The sequence below is a fragment of the Mus caroli genome, unplaced genomic scaffold (assembly GCF_978045245.1).
Source record: "Mus caroli unplaced genomic scaffold, Mus_caroli_1 scaffold_4, whole genome shotgun sequence".
Taxonomy (NCBI): Eukaryota; Metazoa; Chordata; class Mammalia; order Rodentia; family Muridae; genus Mus; species Mus caroli.
Window position 1 is genome coordinate 38983831 of NW_028227259.1, and position 25140 is coordinate 39008970.

Sequence of the window (25140 nt, forward strand, 5' to 3'; positions counted from 1 at the left end):
CGGAGAAGGGGGAAACAGAACTCCGTCATGACTCGTAATTATTGGTGGAAATGGCCTGTCCATCAGAACAACAGCGGTCACGGATTAGCTAAAAAGCAGCAGTAGGTGGGAAAACCGGTGTAAGGGGCGTCCGCGCATGCTCAGTGTGGGCGCAGTGACGCGACCTCGGGGGCAGTCATGGCGGCTCGGTGTGTGAGGCTGGCGCGGCGCAGTCTCCCGACTTTGGCACTGTCGTTCAGGTAAGAGAGCTCACTCCCCTGCGTCGGCCTCACTCACGGCCGAGAGCTCTGGTGGGGTCTTTAGCGGCAGGTCTGGTCCCCGCAGCCGGTGCCCGTGCACCCTGAAGTCACATCCTCACCATCGAGTCCCTGTGCCTGGCCTCAACGCGCGGCTGTCCCGGTATTTACTGTGCGGCACTGCGCGTACTGGGCTCAAGACCGAGGAGTGGGGCCGCTGGGGCGTAAATGCGGGGATCTGGGTGATGCGTCAGGTGGAAGGCTCCGCCATTTGCTTGTCTGGCGACACCCGGCACTCTCTCGGGCATAGGGGCACCACCCCTCCTGGAATTGCAAAAGTCAAGCCTAGAAGCGGGAGACTTGCCCAAGGTCAGGCAGCCAGGCAGAAGCCCGCCTGTCCAGAGGCTGGGGTTGCTAATCCCTAATCCAGTCCAGGATGTGTACTGCCTGGTTTGTGGGCTTTTTCCACTGTCCCTCACATTCCTTCCCCCACTTTTGCCTTCCGCCGAATGTGGGGTCCAAGGAGCAAGAAAGCCAGTGTGTGTGCAGTTTATTTACACAAATGTCCATTTTTGCCATCTTTACTTTTACCCGTGGCTTCAGGTTTTTAAATCGCCTCTCCACAGTTAGGCTCGGTATCTTTAGCTTGTTCCCTGCTAGGACCAAGTTTTTGGTTGATTAAAAAAAGAGAGACTTTGGCCTGAGTCTTATAGAAACTGAGCGAACGGGTGCTGGCCTTTTCAGCTGGTGAGAGTGACCAGGAGGATGATCTCGTACATGTGACTACAAGATGAAAACAGGTCTATGTTGTGCAAAGCGGGGAGGAGTCTGAAGTATTCCGGGGGACGCACTTCCTATTTGTGGTGCTCTGTTTAGAGTTGACAGGAAAGAACCCCCATTTCCCATCCCATCCGGCCCTGTCCCATCCGGCAGCTTGGTTCATGTCTGTCTCTGAAATTGTGGTTTTGAAGAAAGATGCTCTAGTAGGAAGTCGTAACTCCACAGTATCCCATAAGCTTGGCTTCCCTCTTCCCTCCAAGACACAGCCCTAGGACAGCAAAACTGATCTGCTGAAAGGCTGTGGTGGTCACTCCTAGAGGTGGAAATAATTCATAGTGAAGGCAGCCTTCACATTTTGTAAGTTTTTATATTCTTAGCATAATTTTGTTTTTCAAAATTAATTACTGATGTTTCTTTTTTAAACTTATGTGTGTGGATGTTTTGCTTGTATGTGTATGTCCATGTGTATGCCTAGTGCCTTCAGAGTTCAGAAAAGTGTCAGATACCCTGGAACTCTTAGAGTTAGGTAGTTGTTAGCTGGGAATCAAAGTCAGGTCTTCCACAAGAGGAACATGCTCTCAACCACCGAGCCAACTCTCCAGCCCAGATTCTTAGACTTTTTAAAAGCATGAAAGTAAAAATAAAATTAAAAGATCACTGCTGGAGCCAGAGAGAGATGGATGGGGCTCAGTGGTTATGTACTGGCTGCTTTTGTGGAGGACCTGGGTTTAATTCCCATCATCCACACTGGGTAGGTCAGCCACCTGTAACTCCAGCCCCAGGAGATCCCACACCTCTTCAGGCTCACTTCCAGGACTCCTTTGGACTTCTCTTCCCATTTCCTCTGCATAGCACTCCCACTTCCATCTCTCTGTCCAAGTGATTCCCAGTTCCTGAGATGTATCTCTCTTACCCGCCTGTAGCTCACCTGGGCCTGCTGTGGACCTGTGCACAAGAGCACACACACTGTAATCCCAGGACTCAGCACCTGGGAGACCGAGGCCAAAGGACTGCAAGTTTATTGCCAGACTCAATCTCTGAATAAACAAATACATCAGAAAAGAAAAATAGGAGCTGGAGAGAAGTCTCAGTGGCTGAGAATGCTTGCTGCTCTTGTAGAGGACCTAAGTTTAGTTCCTAGCGTCCACACTGGGACAGATCACAACTGCCTGCAGTTCCAGCTCCAGAGTATCCAGTGGTTTCATAGGCACCCAAACTTATGTGGCATATACTTACACACACACACACACACACACATACAAACTTAGGTGGCATATACTTACACAGACACACACACACACACAAACGCACACAGAGACAGACAAACATGCACATAATAAATATAATAGCAATACATTTTTTTTTTCTTTTTTGTTATATCAGTTTGTTGGGCATTGTGGTCCACACCTTTAACCCCAGCACTTGGGAGACAGAGGGAGTCAGAGCCCTGTTGAGTTTGGGGCCAACCTGTTATACATATCAAATTCCTAGCCAGCCAAGGTTACAAGAGTGAGGTCCTTGCTCAGAAAAGAAAAACAGTCTCCTGTGTTTCCCTGCAGCCATAGGTCACTGTGTTTTGGGTGTTTACTTTTTTCTGTCTGGTGACAAGATTTTTGCTTAGGCCACTGTCATCAGCAGGATGTACAGTGGGTCTTATTCTATGAAAGGGGGCTGGGTGCTTGGACTCAAGGGGACACCATAGAATACATGAGAAGATAGATAGGGGACACAGGCCAAGGGTGGATTACAGATTGTACATAGTCACATGTCACTTAATGACAGGGCTGCTTTCTGTGAACTGTTTTGTCAGATGATCCTGTTAGTTGGTGGGTATCAGAGTGCATTAATAACACCTAATGGGGCAGCCACAGCCACCTATGCCATGTACTGTTAAAGACTGTTAGGATAGGGGCAGAAGTAGAGAGATGGCTCTATAGTTGAGTGTTTGTTTCTTTTCTGTAGGACCCAAGCTCATATTGGACAGTTCACAACTACCTGTAATTCCAGCTCCAGGGGACCTAATACCCTCTTTTGGTCTCCTAGGACACTTCACTCTTGTGGCATACTCTCATACTGACATACCTAAAAAGGCATCCACATTCTTTGTGTGGTGTATGTGATGTGAGCACATTGGGAAGGCCCAAGGTCAGCATCAGGGATCTTGCCTCTATCCCACCCTCATTTACTTATTTGTTGGGGGGCCATAGCAAATGTGTGGAAATCAGGACAACTCGAAGAAATTAGTTCTCTCCTTCCACTATATAGGTCCTGGGGACTGAACTTAGGTAATGACTGTCTTGGCTGCTAGTACCTTAACCCAATAAGCCAGCTTGAAGGTCGTGATTTAACTAGAGTGGGTGGCCAGTGGGCTTCAGGAATCTGCCTGTCTCTGCCACCTCAACACTAGGACTCCAGGTGTGCCTCCATACTTGGCTTTCTTATGTGGGTTCTGGGAGTACAGACTCAGGTCTTGGTGCTGCACTGCAGGTCTTCACCGATTGAGGCACTTCCCCCAGCCCCATAGCACACGCCTTTTGTATGTCACAGTTGCCTTTGTGAGGTATAAGTCTTTTCTAGTAAGTAGTTTGAAATTACCCAGATTTATAATTTTGTTTTAAATATTCCCTTTGGTAGGGGAAGGGGCTTGCATATCTGTACAGTGAGTGTGTGTGGAGATTGGGACAGCTTGTGGGAAATTGGCTCTTTCTACCATGTGGGTCCTGCAAATAGAACTCTGGTTGTCAGGCTTGGTAGCCAGTATCCTTACCCACTGAGCCATCTCAAAAGCCCAAATTTCTAAAAATCTGCTTTTTATCTTTAGCAAGCTGAAAGGCTGGCTCCATTTATGTGTGGGCTTTTTCCTAGGCCTTCTCCTCGCTTGTTGTGCACAGCTACGAAACAGAAGAACAATGGCCAGAACCTGGACGAGGACTTGGGTCATTGTGAGCCAAAGACGGATCCACCCTCTGCAGACAAGACCCTCCTGGAAGAGAAGGCGAAGCTGGAAGAGCAGCTAAGGGAGACCATGGTAAGGACCCTCAGGGTGTGCACACTGCTGGATTGCTGCCTGCATGGGCCAAGTTCACAGATGACAGAGCAAAGTCATTTAATAATTTGTCTACTTCCTGCTGCAGACCCAGGTAGCAAGCTAACTGTCAAACGAGAATTAGAATTCAAACCCTCTGTGGCTCTTCTTCTGACCTGGGGAGTTTTTGTGTTGACTCTGCAATGTTTTCTCTACAAATGGGGAATACTTGTTACGATTGAGCTGGGACTCAGGAAGGGAACCAGAAAATTCTATGTATAGGAGTTGAGTATGGGAGTCAGTGGTAGCAATTACCACTCTATGTTGAAAAGCAGGCACCAGTCAAGTTCCTTAAGGGTGTGGACGATTTGTAGTGTCACTTACCTAGCTGGCACTGTGGTCCCTTCATGGATGAGGAAAATGAGACACAGAAAAGCTAGCAGAACTTCCCAAGTCACCAAGGCTAGAACAGAACGAGTTGTCTTAGAGCCTTGCTCCAAGACTGCCTGAAAACTGAGATCAGAGGTATAGTAGAGACCTCTGGAGTCCACCAATGGACATTAAGCTGGAAATGGTCAGAATAGGTAGCGACAGGGACAGTGGAGAGAGGCAAGGACGGTAATTATCTGGCTAGGTACGTGAGCTTGACCTCTTGAGATTTCCTACCAAGTGATCCTCCTTCCTCTCCTGGGAGGCAGGAACTGAGGTTGGTGACCACTAGTGATGTGCTTCCACACCCTCAAGTTGGACAGGAAAATAGCATTCTTCCCTCACAGGTGACAAAGGTATCAATCAGCACTTAAGGACTTTGGCTCTTTCCCATTGTCGGCTTGGGTAGGACATTCCCTGCTTCTTGTAGACCCTAGCACAAGTATAAATTACTCTTCTAAACTGTCCTGGTTTTGTCTAAAATCTCAGTTAATGACAGGTTTTATTTATGTTCTGATTTGGAGTATGTTGAATCATTTCAAAATCAGAATGGCTTTCTTACACATTTTGTTATATAATCCCCCCACCCCCTTAGGAAAAATACAAACGTGCTTTGGCAGATACTGAGAATCTACGGCAGAGAAGCCAGAAGCTGGTAGAGGAGGCCAAGTTATATGGTAAGCAGACATTGTGGTTTCAAGGGGAAGGAGCAGGGCTGCAGCTGTGACCAGCATGTAATGTGATGGGTCTTCCACTGCCTTCACCTGTTGCTGCTCTACTGCTCAGCTGCCCATGACCTGCCACCTTGGTTTGGGAGCCTCAAGGACACTTTACACTAATTTCCCTTTTTACCTGTTTTCTTCCTTTCCTACCCATTTTTAGCCCATGTTACCTGCTCTTATCCCAGAGAAGGCTCCTTTGGGTGTTTTAAATTATTAAAGTACTGTGGTCTACTTAATGATTTGACCATCCCTGTGTAAGGAGCCCATGCAATTGAGACTTACATGCAGACCATCTATTCCTCCCTGCAGGCATCCAGGGTTTCTGCAAGGACTTGCTGGAGGTTGCAGACATCCTGGAGAAGGCAACCCAGAGTGTTCCAAAGGAGGAGATCAGCAACAACAACCCTCACCTGAAGAGTCTTTATGAAGGGCTCGTGATGACTGAAGTCCAGATTCAGAAGGTGTTCACAAAACACGGCTTGCTCAGGCTTGACCCAATTGGGGCCAAGTTCGACCCTTACGAACATGAGGCCTTGTTCCACACCCCTGTGGAGGGGAAAGAACCAGGCACTGTGGCACTAGTTAGTAAGGTGGGCTACAAGCTGCACGGACGCACGCTGAGGCCAGCTTTGGTGGGGGTGGTGAAGGACGCTTAGCTCCCTCCCTCAAGGCTCTGGACTTTGTAGGTCACTTGCTAGAACTCGAAGGGCGGGCTTGTAATTTCTCATCTGTGAATACATCTGACCCTTGCCCAGCCTTGTTGGAAATCTTAAGTAAGCTAAGCAGAACATGAAGCTGCTTGCACAGTTAGGGACTCTGGGAGTCTGGTCACTGAATTTAGCATTACCTACTTCAGAAGAGGGCCAGCAGGACCTCGGGAGTAGTATGCTAACATTGTATCTGTTCCACCTGGTGATTAAGTACTTTACACAAATAAAAGGTCTTTGGCTATATCTATGCTGCACAGTCTACCTCTGAGTGCCAAGGCACTGGTATCACTCAGGTGGTGGCCCTCCCTGGAAGGGAAGAGCCAGAGCAGGAACACTTGTTGCCAGCGAAAGTAAGACCTTCAAGAGTGCATTCCTTCACAGGTCGGTGTAAAAGTCCTGGAATTTGGACACCTGCCCTTGCTCTGAAATGACACGGAGTCCTGGTGTACTTAGTGATGAGCTGCTTGCACTACACCAAGGCAGGGTTCTTTCTTATCTCTTCTAACCCGACCATGCTGCCTACCACCCAGTCATGTGCCCAGTTACCTGCTATCTTAGTCTTGCCCTGGCTGCTCCTGCTCCTGCTCCATTCAACCTCATAGTGACACTCTGCCGACTTTCTGGCCAGCCACTGGCTGATCAGGTGACAGAAAGCAATTTTACACAGCACAGACAGGAGATGCTTGATGATGCCAGCATCTGGGCTGCAACCAGATCTCCAGCATAGTCGTCAGCATCTGAACACAGTTCACAACTGTTCCCCATCAGACAGTATTTAGCTATTGTGAATGTTAGCCTTCAGACTGGGAAAGGAAGCCATGAATTTGAACATGTTTAGCTTTTTCCCTGTTTATACTCTTAAGCTATAACTAAGTAGTTGCTAAGGACATCAAGCCCTATCCAGACAGACCATGTTGACCGTAAAGCTGCATGGCTGGCATGCTTAGACATTGCCACTTGGGAGGTTGTGGTCAAGGAGATTAGAAGGCTCGTCTTTTATCTTCCCACTTTCTGGTATTGGATTTTGTCATCTAATGAAGATCTGGTAGGCTCCTGAGGAGAAACCTTGGCTTACTCAGCTCTTCAAGCTTGGAGCTACAGAAGCCTGGACTGTACACTGGCCTTACATATAGTTATAATACAGCTCATGGGAGAAAGCCAGGCAGCCAAAGCCACGACACACAGAAAAGCTGACTTTAGGCTCCCACCAGCCAAAAGATTCTTCCCTGTTATTGCAAGCTCAGAAAAGCTGATGAAATGGTGATGTAAAGGAAGCCTTGCGACAGCAGTGAGTAAGGCCTTGAGTATACCCTTGTGTAGAAGCCAGGGCAGAACAGGCAAAGCCACAGAGGTAGGGGTATTCTGTTTTGTTACTAAATTTGAACAATACAAGTAATTTTCCCCAAATTCAAGCTTCCCTCATCACCGAGTTTCTTCCTTTAAGCTGCCTTGAACTATTGAAACAAAACAATAGCCAGATGGAGGGCAGCCTGACAGCAAAGGCAGTGTGCCTTCACATTGCGTAAGTGAATACACCATTAGACTCCCATGGTTGCATGTCGGCCCTTTTCAGCTAAAGTTGCTGAACAGCACAGAGCTCTGCAAGGTCTCGTCAGCTCCATGTCAGACTGAAGACAAGCTTTCAGAGGCCAGCAAGATTACTCAGCCAGGAAAGGTGCCCGCTGCCAAGCCTAATGACCTGAGTTCAGTCTCTGGAAACCCATGCAGGGAGAAGAGTTCCACTAAACCACAATAATGAAGTCTCAGAATGGTTGACAGCGAACATGAAGAGGACTTTTAAGTCTGTATGGCATTATGGAGACTGCCTGCTGTTTTGTAGGAGCCACTTGCATACTCTGGTTTTGGTGACCTGGCACCATCAGGTAGCTATGACCAGCCTAGATGTGCCATTTGTAAGTTAATCAGTCAACACTAACAGGAGATGTGCACACATCTCTCCTGGACATTCAGGTCTTGCTCTGCCACATGCAAGCCTAGTGACTGGAAGCAGCAAGGTCATAGCTGGCAAAGTTGTTGAGTTTGGCTAGCCAGAGGCAGCTGGAAATGGGCCCTGCTCCATGGAAATCATGTTTGGCACGTTGAGGATCAGACTCACCGTGATGTGTAGCTGCATGGCCCTCAAGGCCTTCTGCTATGCTACAGCAGCTTGTCACCTTGGGTCAGAAGCTGGTTTAACAGCAGAGTGTGCTGAAAAGTTGGAGGATCAAGAAGCAAACAGACACAACTCTGTTCTCAACAATTTAATGTAAAAGAAGAATAAAAATGGTAGGGTTTCAGTTCTTAATACATTCTTGGAATGTTGGCCTCCCAGAGAGCATTATTTCAAACAGTTGAAGAGTTATCTAACTTTTCTGACTCAAAGACAGTTTGTTGAAATTTGAAAAGACTTGGTTCCATGGGGTTGTAGTAGCTAATTTATCAAGAGAATTAAATACAAACATGTCAATGTCTCAGCTAACAAAAAATTATATGCCAGAAACAGCTGGGGCAGACAGGAGAGCAAACAATCCTAATATTACTTTTCCCTTGTAACAATATTAATACTTGAACATAAATTAATTATACATTCATTATGGTGTTTTAAAACAGTCACGCCCAAATAAATTTATATCATCGAAAGATGTACACACACTATATGCCTGCTTAAGCACAGCTTTTTGTCCAACAGCCCTTGGCCACATGTTGACAGAATCCTCTGCTTCTCAAGCTAATGTAGATCTGGCTGTCATTTTGTAGAAGACACACTGAAACTTCAAACCTCACCAAGCTGGGATTCTGGTGCTGGAAACACCAGGACAAAACCAGTGGTTCTCAAACTTGAGCTTGCATCCCAGCCACTGGGATGGTTTGAAAAACACCCTGCTAGTCCCTGTTAATGAAGCCCCCAAATCTCTCCTTCAAGATTTAACCTGGGGTATGACTGTATTTCTGACAGTGCCTGGGGAACCCTACTTTGAGAACCACTGGCTCACCTAGGCACTGAGCACCAGCTACCCCATTGCTGTTGTCACACCAGCTACTGTCCACTATTCAACTGCAGGGGGCAGTGTGGAGCTGGTCCTTTGACACCATTGCTCAGCATCTTCTGGTGTCAAGAGAAATCTGGGCCTGCTGGCCCACAATGCACTTTACAACTAAAGCCATTTACAGTATATTTGAAATGTTTTATTTAATGCTGAAAAACTTACCCTAGGGGACAGAGGATGTAAAATGAAAAGGCACGTCGTCATGTCGTCCTTGGAAATGAGTTTTCTTCAAAATAACTTCACTTTTACTTCCGAGCCCAAACACTCTATGAGGTAAACAGGCTCTTGTACCTCTCAGGGACAGGGGGCAGGGGCTGTGGTCACTCCAGGACTCTAAAGCAGGGTCTGGGCGTGAGAGCCCTGAGCAGCCGGAAGACAAATGCCTTCCTCAAGTTTAGAAGGAAGGTACCATATGAATCCGTAAAGGAGGCCCCAGAAACAAGCTTTTCAGTAGGGCTGGGAAGGAGCCATTTCTGAGTTTGTTGCAAGATCACATACAAAAGCAGTGCGCAGGCTCCAAGGCACAGGCAGGATGCTCTGTACTTCCTAGGCCCCCTGCCATATGCTAATCAGCTCACTGAGCCAGGCTAGCTAGCATGTCTTATATTTAGTGAAAGGGGATCTGCAATGGTAGTGGAAGTCCTCAGCACCTACTGCTCCATTTCAACATTGCACACTCTGCCTTGAACTCAAAAGGGTCTTCCAAGTCAGGTGTACTGTATGTGTTCACAGCAGCGAAAGGCAGCCCTCATCTGACCCTGTGGCCCTTCCGTTAACTGCTTTCCCATTCAAAGGGGACAGGAATGTGCCAGGAGAGCCTGTCCAGGCAGCCCAGGCTGGGCCAGGCTAAGATGAAGCAAGCACTATTGAGGGCCTGAAATGGCTGTTGTCAGGTAAGTGGAAGCTCATGTGGTCACTGTGTGCAAATGAGGGGCTCATCTTAAGTGGCTCAGTGGGGAGCGGGCCTGGTGGTGGTCTCTGGCCTCCACAGCAGAGGGTTCTGTGCACAGCCTGCCTCCCGGTAAAGTGCGGTGTGCCGGGGCTGTGCTTGGGGTGTCAGCTGGGGGAGGGGCAGCAGTGGGCTCAGCAAAGGGGTGCCAACAACAGCCCTCCTGAGTAAAGCTTGTGTCACCAGAGAAAAGCTGATGGCAGGAACACATGGCTCCTGGCTCCCACAGCATAACAGCTTCTTAACCCAAATGGGGAAAGGCTCATGAAATAAAGGGGACGCGTCCAAGGTTGGGGACAGTCTTCATAGGAACACAAAGGCAAGCTGTCTTCTGAAAGGATTACCTTAGGACTAAGTTAAAAAGACACACGCTTATCTCCCCCCATGAGTCAAATTTAAGATTGCTACTATTGCTTCTTCCAGGTCATGAAAAAAAAAAATTAAGCCTTGAAAAAAGAATTCAATTTGTTTAAAAGAGCAACAATGTTGGGGGAGACCCCAGATCATTTGGCTCACAAGCTGCTTTAGCATCCTCTGGCCTCAGGAAGCATCCCTGGATATCCACCCACTTTCTGTGAGGAAATTTAAAATCCTTTTCTTTAGGACCTTGTCCAGATAACTGGGAAGGCGACTTTTAGAGGGGATCCCTTGCCGCTTCTGGAGGTGATCTTTAATTATAATAGTCTTCACAGTCACATAGCGTGCAGGACTCAAGTTCAATGAACTACAGAGAACCTTCTCCCTATCTGACAGCAGCTCAAACCCAGGAAGGTTCTCAATGGCTGCAAACTCACTGTCTTTGCCATCCTCCTTCCCCCTTTTGGAGCTGGCCAGGTTTTTGTTCTCCTTCCTCCTCTCCCGTTTGTGTCTGGCGGCCTCATATTCGGCCGACTCCTCCATCTTTGTAATGCCATTGCGCCGGTAGCGCTGCAGCTCTCGAATCTTGGCGCGAAGCATCTTTTCTTTGTGCATGTTTTCAAATAAGTCATCAAATTCTTTGCAGGACATGAACTGGTAGAGTGGCCGTAGTTTCAGCCGCAGCTCTTTCTCCTCCTTGGTGATCTTTCTCTTCAATGTCTTCTCCTTCTCCTTCTTGTCCTTGCCCAGGAAGGCTGGTACCAGGTTATAGTCTCTGGCAATGTTCTTCCGGCGCTGCCTCTCCTTCAGCTTCCGCACATACATGTCTACATGGGCACGCTTGAGCTCTATCTCCACATCATCATCATCATAGTTCACAGACAGCCCACTGATGAGCGTCTCAGCATCCTGGTCATACTCTATCTCATAATCATCTCGCAGTGGCATGTAGCCCAGCTGCTGCTGCTCAGCCACAGAGATGTCCAATGGGGGTAAAGGTGTGGTAAGGCTAGGCGAGAGAGGGCCTCCACTGGGGCAGGTATGATCTGTCACCCGGTTGGGGATGGTGTCAGGGATGCAGGCTTTGCCCAAGTTCCCATGGATATACATGCTAACGTAGTGCTCCATCACTTCCTGGGGAGTCCGTGAAGCACCAACATGTGCAGCCATGTCTTCCTATAATGACAAAAGCCAGACCATCAAGCCACTTCACTCAAGTTCGTCCCACCATCTCACAAAGCTTTATTTGGGCTACTTCCTATCAATGCTGTTCTCTCTCTCTCTCTCTCTCTCTCTCTCTCTCTCTCTCTCTCTCTCCCTCTCTCTCCCTCTCTCTCTCTCACACACACACACACCAGTTAGCCCCTGAAAGATGTTCAGGTATGCATCCCAACAAAGGAACCTATATAAATGTACCTGAGCGGAAAGATCCAGAGCTACAGACTTGTGCAAGGCTATATGGGAGCTGGTGACAGCTGGCTAAAAGTCATTCTTGGTTCTTTGACTTCTTAAAGAGAAGCCAGACATGTGCTATTGGACATTTTACCCACTGCAAATCCTGAAGAACATTTGAAGACAATATGGTGTCAGAGGACATACTTCTCACTCAGACTAAAAAGAAGACTTGCCAACTTGCCCAGAGGGCAAAGCAAGTCCATGCAGAACGACTACAAAAGGGACTGATTCTCTGTGTATCCTAGGACAAAAGGCCAGGACTCCTTAGCTTTGTTCCAGCCTTAGGTTCTAGACTGTAGCTTGTTCCTCTCTTAGATGGCTGGAGATGATGGGCATACAGAAGCTAACTGCCGGGCTGCCACTGCTGAAAGCCTTCTCCACTTCTGCAAGAAAGGAAACTGAATGGCTCCCTCAATCTTTTCCTTTTGCCAAGAGGCCTCTTCCTTAAAGTCAACCACTAAAGCCACTTCAGAAAGTAATTGCTCAAAATGCACACTCATTTCCCAGTTGCTATTCTCAACACAAGTTCCAGAACCAGCAATACCTCTTTTGAGCTGCAGGCTATACAGAGTTTAGTGGGGGTCAATTGCTTTGGGCCCCAAATGGTCATGCCTGATCCAATCTCTATGCCCTTGATGGCCAGTTGGAGCTGATGGCTGTCCGGATCATAAGCTAGGTAGTGTGTGAGGTAAAAAGGCCCAATTCAGCTAAGCAGCCCTTCATCTGGGCCTTTTATGGGACATATACCTGGAGCATAGAGCCCCTGGACCCTCCCACTGGCCTGAGTCATTGTAGGTTAACCTTAACAAAGCAAAATGAAGAAAGCAATTCTGACACATGGAGGCAGGTTCTCCAAAGACTCCTAAGGATAAAAGTGAAGATTATAGCAAGGGATAGCTTCTGGTCTTCTGGGTGGGTGGGTGGGTGGGTGGGTAGGCTTACAAGACTCCAACTTTAAATGTCTCTATTAGCCTCAGCCCAGCTTGTTCTTCGCAGGAAGCACCAAGGCATCACTATGGCTGGCTGCTGCTGATCCTTGCAGAGCCTCTGATCCTGTCCAGCAAAGACAAAATCACTCAGGCCAGATAGAGTCTGGTTTTCTCAGAGATGCTTCTCTAGGCCTTGGTGAGGGGTTCAGAGAGTGGCATACAAGGTTTCTCAGTTGCAAAGACTTACATACATGCACATATATGTGGTGCCGAGGCCAGAGGATGACATCAGGTCTATTCCTTAATCCTTCTCCACTTTCTTTGGTCTCTTACAGAACCTAGAGGTCACTGATTTGGCTGGATTAGCTGACCACTTAGCCCAAGAACTTGAGATTCTCAGCTGAGGTCCCATTCACAAGGCAGTAGGAAAGGTCAGATGCATTGGGAGGCACGAGCACAGTACCCAGGGCCTAGGCAGTCTGTGATCTGCAACACCACTCCTGCTATTAGGAACTATCAGGGTTACTCAAACTGTGAGTGTCCTTGTGTGTATGTGGTCCAAGCACACAGTCTTCCAAAGCTTTCCTTCTGGCTCCACCTCTTCTTCCCTTCACTCTTGCTGCTTCCTAGCCTGTGACAGTTCCTCTTAAGAATTTTGTTGTAGTCAAATTAAAAGTAACAGGTAAGTGTACCTGCATATGTCATCTCACTGAGACCTCACAGCTGTCCCCAAGAAAGCAGTGCTCTCACTGCCCACAGCTCAAGGTCAATAAACCTTTGGGTGAGCACGTGGCCAGTCACCACTGTGCATCTCAAATTTAGCAGTCAGGTCAGGAGTGCTGCCTGTCACCACATGCTTGGCACCCCAGGCCTCTCCTGACTGATGAGTTTGCCTTATAGACTCACTGACACTGTGGTCACACAGCAAGGCTGGACACTGCTCTTTCCCGGTTCAACCAGCTCTCAAGCCCCACAGGATGGCAGGTCCTGAATCTGACTGGTGGAAGGGTGCTATGCACACAGTTCCCGACATTTCCAGCACCTTGACTGACTTGGGCGGGCCTTACAGTTTCCTTCCTGTCCTTCCTCTTCAGTTGACAACCCCACCACAACCCAGCTGACACTTAACTCCATTGTTGTCTCTATTCTTCCAGCAACTGGACTGTGAAGCACAAATCAGGCTGAGGTTGGCCATAACCAGGGGCTGGGCTTTCTTTCCTAAAAGGTTTGAGGCTGGACTTTGGGGTAGGAAGGACCATGTATCCTCTGTGTAGAGGGAGCCCTGGCTCCTTTTTCCCCTCTTCAAATGAAGGAGCATCTATCAAAAGGTGCAAAATCCACAACCCCCTTTCCTGGGGAGGTGCACCTACAAGGCCGGGGAGTGGGGAGGAAACATAATGCCCTTGAAAGCATTCTGAAGCCACCAGGGGAAGGCAGGTCCAAAGCACTGATGACAACATACCCAATAAAGTGCTCCCAGGCAGTTCTACCTCGTTCTCTTCATCCCCAGATGGTCAGTGCTAGCCAAAGCTGCTGTCAGCCTCTCAAGCCCCCAGTGAGCTCTCACAGCTAAGCCACTGCTGCACCTGCTACCCCATCATGACTGTACAGGATCAGACTACCCTCCCAGAGTCTTGAGAGGGGCAGCAGGACAGTGTGGCCAGGAAAAAGGCAGGTTGGGCCACCACTAGCTCAGCCAGTTATACAAAGGGACATCTAGCCATGACTTTTCTTCCTGCCTTACAGGACACAGCTGGCCTTTGAGACAGCCGACTCACACTACTCTTCTGAGTATTGGACAACCTTAAGACCTCATTTCCTTGGGCACTGCTCCAGCCTCTTCTGTGTTTAAATACACTCCCCTCGTTAGTCTGATTCAGCTAACAATTGGGAGTTAGTGCTCTATGTGACCCCCAAGCTGTTTAATTACCCAGGATCTTTCCTCCTCTAGTCTATCCTTATCATGTTTACCAATCCTGTCAGACACATAGGCTGGCGACTCACTCCTGCTACTAACTCTGAAAGTCTTCCACCCTGGTGAAAAGAATGATGGTCCTAAAGGTCCCTTACCACAACTCTGTCTAGCACCTGGCACATGTTTTAGCCCAGGTGTAGATGTGCTATACCCAGGGTGCCCCATCTGTCCCTAGGGACAAGTACTTTCTCCGTTGGTTCCTCTTACTACATTCAAAACCACATAAGCTGGCATGAGCCCCACTTTCCCCTGGTGGATGCCCCCGTAGAGGAGCTGGTCCTCTCAAACTGCCTCTTCTGTGACAGTCCAGTGTCTTTAGAGCCAAGAAACAAAATTGGTAGCTCATCTACCAAAGCTTGGATTATTCTGAAGCTCTGAATGTCTCCATGCTTGTTCTCATGGGTTCCAGAGCCCACCACAGAGCAGCTGTCTGGAGCCTCTAAGGCACCTGGGTAGGCCTGACCTGTGTGTGTTGCTGAGGACCACCTCTTCTCTCAGTCAACCTCCCTTCTATGGAATGAGCCCCTCTGTGACTTCTCTGTGGTACAGGTCCCAGCTAGGGCTGGTGGAAAGCCTTCTGGTGGTGCCACACCTCCAACTGTACCAGTAAACTCCTGGTCTCCAACTACATTACTTAATGCTCTTAGTGCTGTAGCAGAGGCCCAAATTATAATCACACCTAGCCATCATGGGCAAAGCTATGGAATTCTTCGCAAGTAGCTTATATTCTCACAGTTGCCATCTTTCAACTGCAAACTAAGAACATAAATTCACCCCCACAGTGCTACTTGTGCAAGTCACATGATATGTACATAAAGGGTACAACAGAGCTGGCACAGGCTCTACACAGGTCCAAACTGAGACCTGCTTCGGTGAAGTAGGCTACAAGCTCAGAAAAGAGCCACATATCCAAGCTGTACTGCCTCTGGTGGAGAAAACAAAGGTGCAGAGGAGTAAAGCAACTGGCCTAAGAGAGCACATACAGAGGGGTCACAGAGCCTCCTATTCCTGAGTGAAGGCTCAGTGGCTGCATCTCTCGGCCTGACCCTGAGACTCCTGCTGCTTCAGCAGGTAGCAGTCCATGCACCACACACAGGCAGTCAAGCCCCAGTGCTCTTCCCCTTGGTCTTTACTTCTTCCAGCGCTGAGACTGGGCCTCATGAGAACCTGCACACTGAACAAGCTCCTCTGGCCTTCAAGCCTGAAAGAGCTGCTTCAGAAGAGGCCTTCCCCAGCCTGTCTGTTCATCCACATTTTACATGTTTTAGTTCCTGAGTGCTGGGCTTCTGACTGTGCTGCACAAATGGGCACAAACACTATCTGAGCTAAAGACTCTACAGACTGGGCTTGCTTTTCCTTTTTAACAAAGTAAGATAGAACAAAACCAAAACATTGAAGTTGGACAAGACAAACCAACAGAAGCAAATGAGAGGGCATAAGAATCAGAGACCCTCTCGTTCACACTTGCAAGTCCCATAAAAATACTAAACTGAAAAGTAAACTATATACATAGAGGACGTGGTGCAGCCCCATGCTGGCCCAGACCCATGCTGGCCCCGTGCTTGCTGCTTCAGCCTCTGTTCATCTGAGTTCATCGGAGCTTTGCTCAGCTCATTTAGAGGGCCTTGTTCTCCTGGTGTCCTCCTGACCTCTGGCTCTTATATATATTCTTCTGCAGGGTTCCCTGAATACAGCCCAGATTTCAAGAGCTAAAGCAAGTGCAGTGCTGGGGTCCCTGGGACTAACACTCTCACTCTTTTCAGTGTCTCCTCTGGAAATAAGTGCTGGAGGACTGGTGTGAGGAAAGAAAGGCTCTCTGAAGCAGTGACACGCAGGCCAGAGATCAGTCAGTAGTCCTGACTGAGGTGAGAGCACCTCAGGCAGAAGAAAGGAAATGATCAAGGGAATCCGCGTGAGCTCACAGAGAGCCATAGACATTGTCAGGCCCTGCAGGCACTGGAGTGTAATCTAAGAAGCAGAACTGAAGTTACTGAGGACCAACGAGATGCGGCTTATGCTCCGAATGCCCTATGTTCATGTGTGAGAAGGGTTACAGAACAGAAGGAAGAGAACGGTAAAACCATGAGAAGTGATCACAAGAGGTAAGCACCATCATGGGTCAGGCCAGAAGAGTAGGTCAGTAGCTACATTATGCACATCTTTTCAATACATGACCACTGACCAATTGGATGTGGTTGATGGCTTTAGGTTGGCTCTGTGTGTAGAGAGGACAAGTGAGTCTTCACAGGCAATCAGGTAGAGAGGGATCACCAGGTATGCGACAAGCTCCAGGAACAGAGCAAATGAATGCCACACTTTCTGCACTGAGGCTCTTCTTCAAGGTCCTTCATGCTGCCTGATCTGTACAGAGCATATGCTCAATCCACACCAATAAACACCACTTAGAGACCAAATAACCCATTGTTTTTAGAGAGCAGGAGCCAGTGTTGCTCACTGGGAAGACATCTGTGGAGTAGACTCCTTCCTAAGTGGGGAAGTGGGTCCAGAAGGTCACTCATTCTACGATGATCTGGAACAGGAGGGCAGTAGGGTTGGAGTAGGGGAAGCTTGGGGAAGCTAGGGTCAGAGGGCCCTAACATACCAGGGAAGAGTCTGGACAGGAGAGGGTCATGCCGAGCTCCCTGCTTCTCTGAAAGCTTGAAGATGTGACATATTCTTGGAGGCAATGGTGACAATGCAGCCAGATCTCATCCCTAACAGAGTTGAGGAATAGAAAGGAGAGCTCCTTAGAGACAGCCAGAGAACAACCAGGAGCCCAGCACACTATCTGGCTGGCACACACGAAGTCTCTTGCTACCAGTGAGCCACCTCTACAGAAACCTGACAGCTAGAAAGCAGACCCCAGGATCCATGCCTCTTCAGGAACACGCCTTTGTTCATTCTTTACTGCCCACCCATCACACCATGTCCTGGGTGCTGTGGAGACTAAGACTTAAACAAGATACTGCTACTCATTGAGAACCTTACACAGGGCACATGCTGACACCCACAGAAAGCACACGAAGCCCTGAATGCAGACTAAGTGCAGGCGGGACGAGCAGTCCAGGCTTCTGGCCTTCCCCACCACTATGCCCAGGAGAACGCAACCGTATTAGGGGAACTCAGCAAAGGACAGTGGGATCTAGCTTGCTGCCATCTGACTCAAGGATAAGCCTGGCAACGCATAGGGCCTACCCTCTACCCGCGTTCAATGCACACCTCTTGAGGACGAGTGTGAAGGGCAGACAGCTCCGTGTCGGGGCAATGGGTCAAGGCCCTGCTCTACCAGCTGTGTGACCGCTGGTGACCAACACGTTCGGGGCACAACCATCCGACCACCTGCGGCCCTCCGCAGCGTGCACCGAGCCAGCCAGCCAAGCCCTCCCTTCTAGCCGTAGCCCGCCGCTCACCCAGTTGCCGAAGCCGAACTGCTCGATGGCGTCCAGCAGCAGCTGCTCCTCGCGGCTGGTCCAGCCGCCCTCCGCCTCAGGACCCCAGAGTGTGAATCTTCCGCCGTCCACCAGCTGGTAGCCGTGGTAGCGGCGGTGGTGGCCGATCTCCGCGCCGGCCGAGAAGCACTCGGGGCACAGCTCGATGTCCTGGCACTCTGTGCAGCGGAAGCGCAGCGGGCTCACCTCGGCCAAGCAGTACACGCAGTACTTCTTACCCAGCTCCGCCATCTTCCCCCGCTCGCCCGCCGCCCGGCCCGCAGCCGCCGCGCCCCCGGCCGTCAGCGCCCCGCCGCCTGCCGGGCTCGTTGCGCCCGCCGCGCCCGTGCCGCTGCCGGCCGCTGCCACGGCCGCCCCCGCCCAGGCGCCGCCGGAGCCGGCCAGGCGGGCCGCGTCCCGCCTCAGCACGCAGGCGCCCTCCGGCCCGGCCCGGCCGCCGCCGCCGCCGCCGCCGTCTCCCCGCCGCATCGCGCAGGCGCCCCGCGCGCGCCCCCTCGCGGACAGCGGAGTCTTTGCTCTGCGCCTGCGCGCCGGCGCCTCCTGCGGCCTCATGGACTGGAGGAGCCGCGAGGCCCCTCCCTAAGCCTGTCAGCCGGCGGGGCGCGGACCGGAAGTAGGCCGTGCACGCCACGCCTCTCGCGAACCAGCGTCCAATTAGCGCCTCCCTTCACCTGTTCGCAGATCTTCATTGGCCTAATATTGCCGGGAGGTGGAGAGAAATGGAAGGCGGGTGACCAATCGCGGGGCCCACCGCGCGCCCTGGTTGCCCCGGGAAACCTAACAGCAGGCGTCAGCCGGCCTCAGACCGGGGCCAGCGGGTCGAAAATGGACAACCACTACGGGGACATCGAGGGCAAAGACCGAGCCGAGGAAGACCTGGCCAGGCAGTCGCTCGAGATCAAGGTTAGCTCCGAACTTCTGACTCCGGCCAACCCTGTAGAGCAGGAGCCAGAGCCGAAGCCAGAGCCGGAGCCGACGCGAGGTCAGGAGCCTGAGAGCGAGACCCAGCCGGTGTCGGACAGCTCAAAAGCGAAGGCTTCGGAGGGGAGCGATTACGCGCATGTTGAGGTCCCGGAAAGTCCGGGGGCCGCTGAGACCGCGGGTGAGGCCGTGTCCCGAGAGCCAGAGAGTCTGCCACAGACCCAGCCCAAGACCAAGCCGGAGTCCAAGGAACCAGAGGACAAAGACGAGGACGAGGATGAGGATGAGGATGAGGACGAGGATGAGGACGAAGATGAAGATGAGGATGAGGACGAGGAACGGGACAGGCCAGAGAAGCCGAAGGGCAAGGGGAAGAGGGAGAAGAGGAAGGAGTCACGGTTCCGGCCCTCTCTACCACTGACCACGATTGTTGAGGAGGGGGCTGCCCCAGGCCCACGAGCTGCGAAAGAGAAAGCAAGGGAATCACTGAAGAAGAGAGACAGTGAAGAGATCGAGGGGACAGATCGAGAACGACACAAAAGAATCACAGAAGAGCAACTTCACCCTGGAGAGGCCAAGGAGGAGGAGAAACAAAAAGTCGAGAAAGGGGCGTCCACTGAAGAGTTTGAGTGGACAGCGGACATGCAGAAGCTGCAAGAGCAGCAACTGCGCGGTGAGCTGGTGGAACAGTACCACTCCCTGCTAGTGGAGCGGAACCGTTATCAGCGCTACAACATGTACCTACAGCAGAAGATTCACGAGGCCCTACGCAAGAAGGGGCTGGAAGCAGCGGTGGAACCTGGGGACAAGAGCGCTGAACCCGAATCTCCCGAGAAAGAGCAAGCATACTTGCGCTATCTGGCCATGCTGGAGGAACTGAAGAAACAAGAGGCAGACGACTTAGAGTGGTACCGTCAGGAGGTACGTGAGCTGAAGCAACAGTGCCACGAGAAGCAGACCAGGGTGGAGAAAGAGTGGCGGCGCTTCCAGGCCCTCAAGAAGCAGGTGGTGATGCAGGTCATGGGCAGTTGCCGCATGCGAGGTGGGCGCCAGGCTGCCCTGAGAGAGGTGGAACAGCTTCAGGCCCTGGAAGATAAGAAGGAGAAGGAGATGAGCGCCGTGCGTCTCGAGAATGTGCAGCTGAAGCAGAGCCTGGTACACTTTGAAACCAGGATGAAGGCCCAGGAGGACTTGGCTGAGGGGCTGCTCCTCATCGACTTTGAACAGCTCAAAATTGAGAACCAGACCTTCAACGAGAAAGTAGAGGAACGAAACGAGGAACTTTTAAAACTGCGCACTAAGGTGACCAGCAACGTGCAGATTATAACGCACGTGAAGGAAAAGCTGTCTTTCATAGATACGGAGAACTCATGCAAAAAGGCACAACTTTCGGAAGTGGATGCCCAGGTGGCCCTAGGAAGAGACCTGTTGACGAAGACAAAACAAGCCCGAGACAGCCTGCGAATCGACAACGTCAAGCTGAGTCAGAAATGTGGGCTTCTGGGTAAGGAATCACTCCTCCGAGATTTGGAAGAAAAGGTGGAGAAGACAGAAATGCTCAACAGGCGCCTGGAATCCCTGAAGCGCCATCATGCCGGGCTCGCCTTGTCCTGCAAAGGGGTGAAGCAAAAGATCAGGGAAGCCAAAACGTTCCTCCCCTCTTGACAGTCCTTGACAGGACAGTTGGCAAAAACTTCTGCAACCCCAGAAACTCTCTTACTCTCTTCTGCCTCTGATTGTCCATTCTGTGGAATTTGGGGGTGCAACTTTATTTTTTGTCTGTTTTCCAGCTTTCAAATTCCTGCTGAACACATCCAGCTAGCAGTAGCTCTACATGAGCTTAAGAAAAATATATCTAGAGAGTGGGGTGATTAAATTGACTTCTAGTGAAAAGCCTTTATAGCCAAGAAGCCCCAGTCTAAAGGAGTGTTAGAACTGTCTCTTGCCTATGTCTAAGGATGGCTTAAATGAGTGGGCAAGGTACAGAAAATCTCTATGCACTGATCTGATGACTCAAGTCATCTTTGTACTAATTAAACTTGAGTATTGAATCACTGACCTGATTAGCTCACAAATTCCCATCTCTCAGCGTGCAGGTGTGTGTGGTCATATGAAGGCCTGAGGAACATATGGGGCATCTCCTGTATGCCGCCTTGATTTTTTCAGACAGGGTCTCTTACTCAACTAGAACTTTGCAGTTTGGGCTAGTCCAGCTAGCATGATGATCCTGGGATCTGCTTGTCTCTGTTCCCCAACACCGGGTTTCAGGCATGCAAGGCCACGTCTGGCTGTTTTATGTGGATGCCGGGGATTTGAATTCAGATCCTCATGCTTTTAAATCAAGTGCTCTTAGCTGGGCGTGGTGGCGCACGCCTTTGATCCCAGCACTCGGGAGGCAGAGGCAGGCGGATTTCTGAGTTAGAGGCCAGCCTGGTCTACAAAAGTGAGTTCCAGGACAGCCAGGACTATACAGAGAAACCCTGTCTCGAAAAAAACAAAAAACAAAACAAAAACAAAAAAAAATCAAGTGCTCTTACTCTCTGAGCCAAAACCTGCATCAGCAATCTGACTGTTGGCACTGCCTAACTCTGCTTCCTTCAGATGGCATGACACACTTTGTTTGCTGAAATATATTGGCTTTGAAGTCAATGACAGTTAAAAGTCCCTTTTCACTTTCATGGCTTGAAAACATTTTATATCGCACCATACAAATGCATTACTGCAGACAGTTCAAAAAGCTGACTTCATCCATCCCCCTCACTTAGTTGCTAGTTTTGTTTCTTCTACCCTATCCTTCAAGGCCAAAGCAGTTGCCTTTGTGCCTCCAAGAGCAGAGGGACTCACAGGGTTATGTAGCTGGGGAGGCTCCCGAGTGAAACTGTCAGTGGTGCCAGTGGCGTTTCCACTGTGATGGTATCCTACAGAGTTTTGATTCATTCTGCTGATTCCTACCCATCAGCTATGCAACTGAATGCTTCATCCTGAACATTGAACATGGTTGGCAGTGGATCATGTAGGGCACCAAGGTTAGCATGCCTTAAACTGCAAATGTATCCTAAGTAACTATTATAAGTCCCCAGTGGGTTCTTTTTTTTTTTTTTTTTTTTGGTTTTTCGAGACAGGGTTTCTCTGTATAGCCCTGGCTGTCCTGGAACTCACTTTGTAGACCAGGCTGGCCTCAAACTCAGAAATCCACCTGCCTCTGCCTCCCAAGTGCTGGGATTAAAGGCGTGCGCCACCACCGCCGGGCCCGAGTGGGTTCTTTATCACAGCCCCTCATGCTGGAGACATTGTAGTCAATCACAAGACACTCTTCACTTGGTTGCCTCCCCATTAGTTTTGTTCTAATTAGATCTCGATGAGAGATTTTGATCATGAGATCCCATCAAGTAGTTCAGGACCTGGAAAAGTGTAGGTACTAAAGACATTTAGTGTGTCTCCTTCAGTATCAAAGGAGGGTCTATAACCCAGCCACCTACTCGGAGACAGCCCAAGGTCTCTGGGAAAGGGGACTTTATTTTGGTGACTTGCTACAATTAAGATTCTTAAACTTATGTAAGTAGAAGTAGGTTTTGTGGACATTCATCTGCAGCTATAGCTTAGGGTTTGCCAATGGTATGAGCTACTTGTCCATAAAGTATCAGGCAATGCCTTCCAGCCCAGGGTAAGCGACATAGATTCCATGAAAGGAAAGCACCTCAGAGTTGTGTAGTGACCAGTCTGTCTCCCTCTCAAAATATCCTTACTTTTACCTAAATGTGCATATTTTAATAAAAGTGAACTCACTAGGGATTTTTTTTTAAGGTTCTGTTTTGTTGTTCAAGCAAGACAGGGTTTCCTTGTGTAGCCCTGGCTTTTCTGGAACCAGCTCTTATAGACCAGGGTAACCTCAGACTCCGAGATCTGTCTCTGTCTCTCGGGTGCTGGAATTAAAGGCATGCACCACCATCCCAAGCAATAAAATTATACATATACCTAGAAGATACAAAAATGCCCAAACTTTAATCCAACTGACCTAGGATGGACATCTGTCTAAGCCTCATGAAATGGAGAAGCATCCGAGAAAAGAAAGGACAAGCCTTCCTTTGAGTGAGTGGTAAAATTAAGAGGAATTTTTCCTTTCTGCTTTTCTGTATTTATACATGTATTTATATATATACAAATATATATAATATATACTGGTATGCATATAAGATATAAATATTATAAAAACATTCAAGGGAATATTTTTAAATTTATGAGTTCACAAGCAGAAGATACTAAGAGTCCTGGGGATGTAGCTAAGGGGCAAGAGTGTTTGTTTAGTATGAGAAGGGCCTGAGTTGATTCCCCAGTGCTGAAGTGAAAAATGAACAGCCATATACCAGTTTAAGCTGGGCTTGCTGCACACATGTAATTCTAATATGAGCTACAAAGTGAGTGTGTCTTTTCCCCTCTCCCTCCCCATTCTCTCTCACATACGCAAGATACTAATAGTTTATAGGCTAAGGGCACTAATCTAGCTGCCTGGAGAATATCCATGGATTTATGGGGCAATTTCAGTCTCCTATTTATCAATCTTTCATAAGCCAGTAGAAAAGAGCTAGGTCCCTTAACCTTCAGTTATAAGGGGAGAAAAAAGATTTTGAGAATTTCAGGGAATTCTCCAACATCACAGAGCTGCTAAATACCAATGCTTGGCCACTGACCATGAGATTCAGCACCAGGGCCCTACTCTTGCTCTCTAGCCAAACTACCTGCAGCCTGGGTTTATTTCTGGTTAGGAGTAGGTCTACTGGCACTTTTTTTTTTCGAGACAGGGTTTCTCTGTATAGCCCTGGCTGTCCTGGAGCTCACTTTGTAGACCAGGCTGGCCTCGAACTCAGAAATCCCCCTGCCTCTGCCTCCCAAGTGCTGGGATTAAAGGCGTGCGCCACCACGCCCAGCCCTACTGGCACTTTAAGACAGAGGCAAGAAGCTATTTGGAGAAGGTGGTTCCCTCACACCACATGAAACTCCTTGCAAGGTATAGGAATTGGGGGGGGGGTAAGGGGGGGATGGGCTTTGTAAAGAGACCATTCTAGTATGAGCTAGCTGTGGGGGGTTTATAGGCAATGCTGACAGAAGAGATATATGTCATGACCATGTCTCTTGGGTAGCAGGCTTGAATACCACCAAATATTCACAGCATACATATTTAGTCCCACACAAAGCATATCTACTCTTTTCCATTCAAATCCATCCAAGCACTTCAAGGTCTTGAGGTCTCATCTCAGAACTGGTTTTAGGCTCTGAGGCTGCCCTCTGCTGGGCAGTCCTTTGCCATTGTCCTCCTGAAAGTTCTGCTCAAAGTTCAGGAATCACTTATACTCCTGTGCAGCAGTTCCTCCCGGTTCTTCAGACAGGCTCATGATGGACAGGGTGTCTGAACTGCCAGCCCCACATGAAGGCAGCCAGCAACGCACACTGAAGTACTGGAAAGTATGAAGAATCTAGGCCTTACCCAGCTCTGTGCTCGGGTTCCAAAAGTCCCAAAGCAATTATGACCTCTCCAGAAAGCATCTAGAAGCCAGCACTTCTCTCAGGGACGGTATGGACCAGCTGTTACCAATCTGCTGTCAGAGCCTGAACAAGCATTCTGTGTCATATTCATGGAATTGGAACAAGTCTCTTCCATGGGGCTGCCATGGAGGCTAATAATTCAGGTATCACACTTGGCCCAGAGCCTGGTGTAGCTAGAGCAGCCAGCCAGCTCTCAGCAATCCCACAGTGTATCACTTGCAGAGAACAGTGGCTGGCATGGAGAATGAAACCACTGGTTTTAAGGAGAAGGCGGGCTCTGTATAGGTCCCTGCTGGAGGCTGGAACACTTTAGGCAATCTCCCAGTGGTCTTAGAAGGTTTACAAGTGACAGCAGTGGGGTTTGGAGAGTGACATATATAGGCATTTGTCCTATCTGGTTCCAAGTAGCCTATGGATCCTACTACATCCACAGCCATTTTCCTACGTAGCTTACAGGAAGGAGCTCATCCCCTGCACCCCAAACTCCAAATAAGCTCCAGAGTTGGAGGCAAACAAAACCAAAAGAAAAAAATGTAAAACCTCATAGCTAGGTATTGTGGCACACACCTTTAATTCCAGCACTTGGAAGGCACGATGCCAGCCGAGGTCTACAGA

The 25140-nt window shown here is 49.4% G+C and overlaps 3 protein-coding genes across 3 annotated transcripts; 2 read left to right on the top strand and 1 right to left on the bottom strand.

Moving 5' to 3' along the window:
- Positions 1 to 120: 120 nt before the first annotated feature.
- Grpel1 (GrpE like 1, mitochondrial) lies at positions 121 to 6145 on the top strand. Its single transcript, XM_021163847.2, has 4 exons — positions 121 to 239; positions 3882 to 4044; positions 5066 to 5147; positions 5502 to 6145. The coding sequence occupies exons 1-4, from the start codon at positions 178 to 180 to the stop codon at positions 5846 to 5848; spliced, it is 654 nt and encodes a 217-aa protein (XP_021019506.1). The 5' UTR covers positions 121 to 177; the 3' UTR covers positions 5849 to 6145.
- Positions 6146 to 10328: 4183 nt separating this feature from the next.
- On the bottom strand, positions 10329 to 18473 carry Tada2b (transcriptional adaptor 2B). Its single transcript, XM_021163681.3, has 2 exons — positions 18025 to 18473; positions 10329 to 11431 (listed from the first exon to the last, which is right to left on the bottom strand). Exons 1-2 carry the CDS (start codon positions 18292 to 18294, stop codon positions 10439 to 10441), a joined length of 1263 nt encoding a protein of 420 aa, XP_021019340.1. The 5' UTR covers positions 18295 to 18473; the 3' UTR covers positions 10329 to 10438.
- Positions 18474 to 18839: 366 nt separating this feature from the next.
- On the top strand, positions 18840 to 21349 carry Cfap184 (cilia and flagella associated protein 184). Its single transcript, XM_021163125.3, has one exon. It carries the CDS (start codon positions 18889 to 18891, stop codon positions 20647 to 20649), a length of 1761 nt encoding a protein of 586 aa, XP_021018784.1. The 5' UTR covers positions 18840 to 18888; the 3' UTR covers positions 20650 to 21349.
- The last annotated feature ends 3791 nt before the right edge of the window (positions 21350 to 25140 follow it).

Coding starts and splice junctions, on each gene's coding strand:
- Tada2b (XM_021163681.3), bottom strand. CDS start 18,294: ATGGCGGAGCTGGGTAAGAAGTACTGCGTGTACTGCTTGGCCGAGGTG. Junction 11,432..18,024: donor AGTTCGGCTTCGGCAACTGG/GTGAGCGGCGGG, acceptor TTGTCATTATAG/GAAGACATGGCTGCACATGT.
- Cfap184 (XM_021163125.3), top strand. CDS start 18,889: ATGGACAACCACTACGGGGACATCGAGGGCAAAGACCGAGCCGAGGAA.
- Grpel1 (XM_021163847.2), top strand. CDS start 178: ATGGCGGCTCGGTGTGTGAGGCTGGCGCGGCGCAGTCTCCCGACTTTG. Junction 240..3,881: donor ACTTTGGCACTGTCGTTCAG/GTAAGAGAGCTC, acceptor GCTTTTTCCTAG/GCCTTCTCCTCGCTTGTTGT. Junction 4,045..5,065: donor AGCAGCTAAGGGAGACCATG/GTAAGGACCCTC, acceptor CCACCCCCTTAG/GAAAAATACAAACGTGCTTT.